This window comes from Mandrillus leucophaeus, unplaced genomic scaffold, assembly GCF_000951045.1.
Source record: "Mandrillus leucophaeus isolate KB7577 unplaced genomic scaffold, Mleu.le_1.0 Scaffold112, whole genome shotgun sequence".
Taxonomy (NCBI): Eukaryota; Metazoa; Chordata; class Mammalia; order Primates; family Cercopithecidae; genus Mandrillus; species Mandrillus leucophaeus.
In genome coordinates this window covers 1,724,962-1,730,348 of record NW_012099432.1, presented here as the reverse complement: position 1 = coordinate 1,730,348, position 5,387 = coordinate 1,724,962, and the positions used below count along the sequence as shown (strand labels likewise).

The 5,387-nt window shown below is 52.0% G+C and overlaps 1 protein-coding gene across 5 annotated transcripts in view; it reads right to left on the bottom strand.

Annotated features, from left to right (window-relative positions):
• LDLR (low density lipoprotein receptor) overlaps positions 1-5,387 on the bottom strand; it is a 47,914-nt gene that overhangs the window by 25,283 nt on the left and 17,244 nt on the right. For 4 of the 5 annotated variants that reach the window (XM_011994749.1, XM_011994750.1, XM_011994765.1 and 1 more), the window contains 4 exons: positions 5,009-5,131; positions 4,182-4,304; positions 1,618-1,737; positions 762-887 (listed from right to left, as the gene is read on the bottom strand). In XM_011994749.1, the coding sequence (XP_011850139.1) occupies positions 762-887; positions 1,618-1,737; positions 4,182-4,304; positions 5,009-5,131 (492 nt within the window). The remainder of the gene's footprint in view (positions 1-761; positions 888-1,617; positions 1,738-4,181; positions 4,305-5,008; positions 5,132-5,387) is intronic. The other variant, XM_011994758.1, reaches the window with a different exon arrangement.

The window sequence follows — 5,387 nt, the reverse complement described above, 5'->3', positions numbered from 1 at the left end:
GTAGTCCCAGCTACTCCAGAGGCTGAGGTAGCAGGATCGTGTGAACCCGGGAGGTCAAGGCTGCAGTGAGCTATGATGGAGGCTGCACTGCACTACAGGCTGGAAGACAGAGCAAGACCCTGTCTCTAAAAAACAATAATAGCCAGGTGTGGTGTCTGTAATCCTAGCACTTTGGGAGGCCAAGGCAGGAGGATCACTTGGGTTCAGGAATTTGAGACTAGCCTGGCCAACATGGTGAAACCCTGTCTTTACTAAAAATATGAAAATTAGCTGGGCATGGTGGCATGCACCTGAGGTCCTGGCTACTCCGGAGGCCGACATGGGAGGATGAACCAATCCTCCTGGCCTCAAGCGATCCTCCCGCCTCAGCCTCCCGAGTAGCCTCAAGCGATCCTCCTGCCTCAGCCTCCAGAGTAGCCAGGACCACAGGTGTGCGGCACCACACCTGGCTAATTTTTTCTTCTTTAACCCCTTGAAATCACTCCCCAGGTTGTCCCTGAAAGGAAAGCCGGTTCCTGTTCCGCCAGCAGGGCTGAGGGTTTTGTTAACTGGATATTCCTAGAAACTAGGTTTTATGCAGTCATGCCCCTGGCAAGCCCAAGTCCTAACAGGGCAGCGGACTCTGCTGCCAGAGCCCTTGGGAGCAAACAGCCTCCTGGCCAGGGGATATGAGTCTGTGCAAAGTTCAGATGATGAAACTCCTCACCGTTTCTGCCTGCAAGGGGTGAGACCGCCCCTACCCGCCGCCTTCCCATGCTCACCCACAGCTTTGCAGGCCTTGGTATGGGGGTCCAGCTGGAAGCCTTCCTCACACTGGCACTTGTAGCTCCCCTCCAGGTTCACGCAGAGCTGGCTGCAGGTGTCGGGATCCTGACACTCATCGATATCTGGGAGGCAGAGAAAGAGGCTTGGTGGGGGGACTCCTCCCCAATGGCTGGAAACGGAGCAATGGGACCCAGGCCAAAACCCGTATCTTCGAAGGCAGCCAGGGGACAGCCTGGCCTCTCAAAGGATGTAATCAAGGAAACAGCCAGGTGTCATCCCCAGTCATGACGTGACCTCACCACTCACCACAGGAAAACAACCAAGAGTGTGAAGCTGTATCAGCTGAAATTTCTTTTTTTTTTTTTTTTTTGACGGAGTTTCGCTCTTGTTGCCCAGGCTGGAGTGCAATGTCACAATCTCAGCTCACTGCAACCTCCGCCTCCCAGGTTCAAGTGATTCTCCTGCCTCAGCCTCCCGAGTAGCTGGGATTACAGGCGTGAGCCACCACGCCCAGCTAATTTTGTACTCTTAGTAGAGACGGGGTTTCTCCATGTTGGTAAGGCTGGTGTCAAACTCCCAACCTCAAGTGATCCGCCCGTCTCGGCCTCCCAAAGTGTTGGGATTACAGGCGTGAGCCACCACGCCCGGCCTGAAATTTCTTAATTATTAATCCCCAGAGACAAGAACCTCTGGCCAGCCAATGATAGTTTTCCATGTCTGTGGAATCTCATGAAGCCCTACTAACTGCTTTCAGGCCCACTTAACAGATGGGGAAACTGAGGCACGAGGGGTTTAGTCGCCATGTCAGGAAGTGCAGAGGAGGCCCAGGGCTCAGTCCCACCCGGGAATCACCTTCGCATCTTCGCTGGGCCACCAGCTGGAAGCCGTCGGGACACAGGCATTCGTAGCCGATCTTAAGGTCGTTGCAGATGTGGGAACAGCCACCGTTGTTGTCCAAGCATTCGTTGGTCCCTGCGCGGGGCCAGGGGACACAGACTGGTCACTCTCAGGCCCCCACCCATCCCTTCACTGCCAATCTTGGCTCACTACAACCTCTACCTCCCGGGTTCAAGTGATTCTCATACCTCAGCCTCCCGAGTAGGTGGGACTATAGGCATGCGCCACCACGCCCGACTACTAATTTTTTTGTATTTTTTAGCAGAGACGGGGTTTCTCTCTCTCTCTTTTTTTTTTTTTTTTAAGACGGAGTTTCACTCTTGTCGCCCAGGCTGGAGTGCAATGGCACGATCTCGGTTCACTGCAACCTCTGCCTCCTGGGTTCAAGTGATTCTCCTGCCTCAGCCTCCTGAGTAGCTGTGACTACAGGCACCCACCACCAAAACCGGCTAATTTTTTTGTATTTTTACTAGAGATGGGGTTTCACCACCTTGGCCAGGCTGGTCTCGAACTCCTGACCTCAGGTGATCTGCCTGCCTTGGTCTCCTGAAGTTCTGGGATTACAGGCGTGAGCCACCACACTTGGCTCAGTGAAATAAGCCAATGAAAAAAGGAAAATGCTGTCTGATTCCACTCAAAGGAGGTCCCTAGAGCCATCATAGAGACAGAAAGTAGAATGGTAGGTGCCAGGAGTTGGGGAGGGGATGGGGAGTGAGTGTTTCATGGGGACAGAGCTTCAGTTTGGGAAGATAAAAGATTTCTGGGGCCAGGCGCGGTGGCTCATGCCTGTATTCCCAGCACTTTGGGAAGCCGAGGTGGGAGCATCGCTTGAGGTCAGGAGTTCGAGACCAGCCTGGCCAACATGATGAAACCCAGTCCGTCTCTACTACAAATTCAAAATTTAGCTAGGCATGGTGGTGGGCACCTGTAATCCCAGCTACTCAGGGGGCTGAGGCAGGAGAATAACTTGAACCTGGGAGGTGGAGGTTGCCGTGAACAGAGATCACACCACTGTACTCCAGCCTGGGTGACAGAGTGAGACTCCATCACAAACAAAATTTTAAAAAAGAGTTCTGGAGATGGTGGTTGTGATGCTGTACAACAGTGTGAATGTGCTAATGGCACAGAACTGTGCACTTACTAAGGTTTAAGACGGTAAATTTTATATTACATGTTTTTTGCTGCAGTTTAAACATATGTATATAAAACAACAAAAGTCTGGGCGCTGTAGCTCATGCCTATAATCCCAGAACTTTGGGAGACCAAGGCGGGCAGATAGCTTGAGCCCAGGAGTTCAAGACCTGCATGAGCAAACGGTTTTTTGTTTGAGGCGGATTCTCACTCCGTCGCTCAGGCTGGAGTGCAGTGGTGGGATCTTGGCTCACTGCAACCTCCACTTCCTGGGTTCAGGCGATTCTCCTGCCTCAGCCTCCTGAGCAGCTGGGATTACAGACGCGCGGCACCACGCCTGGCTAATTTTTAATATTTTTAGTAGAGACGGGGTTTCACTATGTTAGCCAGGATGGTCTCGATCTCCTGACCTTGTGGTCTTCCCGCCTCGACCTCCCAAAGTACTGGGATCACAGCCGTGAACCATCCTGCCAGACCTAAAAATGGCTTTTCCATGTTTAAATACTTGAGAAGAAAAATAAAAATAAAAAGGGAAATCATTTTTGTGACACAAAACAGTTATACGGAATTCCAATTTCAGTGTCCATAAATAACATTTTCTGGGCCCACAGCCACATGTATTGGTTTGCGTTCTGTGGGTGGTGGTGCTCACCCAACAGCCATGTTGAGAAACTGCACCAGAGACCGTATGGCCCACAGTGTCCAAAATATTTACTTTTTTTTAGAGATAGGGTCTCTTACTCTGTTGCCCAGATTGAAGTGTGGTGGTATTCACAGCTCACTACAGCCTGCAAGTCCTGGGCCCAAGCGATCCTCCTTCCTCAACCTTCTGAGTAGCTGAGACTACAGGAGTGTGCCACCGTGCCCAGGCCCTCTCTGGTATATGACAGAGAAAACTTCCCACTGCATTCTCTGTACTGTACGGTTATCCTAATAGGGTCTTTCAGTATCCACCACAGAGGGTTGGTAAAAAAAAAACAAAATCTCACCAGGACAAGGTGGCTCACGCCTGTAATCCCAGCACTTCAGGAGGTGGGTGGATCACTTGAGGTCAGGAGTTCGAGACCAGCCCGGCCAACATGGTGATACCCCGGCTCTACTAAAAATACAACAATCAGTACAGCATGGTGGCATTCACCTGTAATCCCAGCTACTTGGGAGGCTGAGGCAGGAGAATTGCTTGAATCTGGTAGGTGGAGGTTGCACGGAGCCACGATCACGCCATTGTGCTCTAGCCTGGGAGACGGTGCGAGACTGTCTCAAAATAAAAAAAAGGAGCCCTTTGCACAGGGTGGGCAGCGTGGAGTTCCCAAAACCCTACAGCACTCATTTCTCAGTTCTATTCCTGGCTCCCCACAAACTCTGCAAGCCGCCTGCACCTGACTCACCACACTCCTTGATGGGTTCATCTGACCAGTCCCGGCAGTCTCTAGCCATGTTGCAGACTTTGTCCAGGCTGATGCATTCGCCGCTGTGACACTTGAACTTGTTGGGCCCCTCGCAGAGTGTCACTGTGAGAGCCAGAGAGAGGAAGGAGGAAGGTCAGGTGTGTCTGACCCGCAGTCTGCTTGGCGCTCATTCATATAATAGTTTATTCACATAAGAACGCATGCAAATGGACTCATTAAGAAAGCGCATCGGGCACAGAGGTTTGCGCCTGTAATTCCAGCACTTTGGGAGGCCGAGGCAGGCAGATCGCTTGAGCCCAGGAGTTCGAGACAAGCCTGGGCAATATGGTAAAACCGCATCTCTACTAAAAATACAAAACAATTAGGCCTGGGGTGGTGGCTCATACCTGTAATCCCAGCACTTTGGGAGACCAAGGCAGGTGGATCACCTGAGGACAGGAGTTCAAGACCAGCCTGGCCAACATGGTGTAATCCTGTCTCTAATAAAAATACAAAAAATTAGCCTGGCATGGTGGCATATGCTTTGAATCTCAGCTACTCGGGAGGCTGAGGCAGGAGAATCACTGGAACCCCAGAGGCAGAGGCTGCCGTGAGCTGTGATTGTGCCACACTACTCCAGCCTGGGTGACAGAGCGAGGCTCCACCTAAAAAAAAAGGAAGTGAGGCTCTGGGAACTCAGGTCACTTGCCCACAGACACACAGCTGGTGCAGAGTTGACCAGGGAAGTGCCCTCTGGCTTCACAAATCATTTGCAAGCAGTAAGGCATGGAGAATGGGGGATGGGAAAGCAGATGGCCAGCGCTCACCGTTAATGCAGCCAACTTCATCGCTCATGTCCTTGCAGTCATATTCCCGGTCACACTGCCGGCTGCCATGGATGCAAGTTCCATCAGAGCACTGGAATTCGTCAGGGCGACAGGTGGCCACAGCTGGAAAACAGGATAGAGTGTGTTGATTTTCTCAAGAAGAGACAACCAGAGGCCGGGCGCAGTGGCTCAAGCCTGTAATCCCAGCACTTTGGGAAGCCGAGACGGGCGGATCACGAGGTCAGGAAATCGAGACCATCCTGGCTAACACGGTGAAACCCCTTCTCTACTAAAAAATACAAAAAACTAGCCGGGCGAGGTGGCGGGCGCCTGTAGTCCCAGCTACTCGGGAGGCTGAGGCAGGAGAATGGCGTAAACC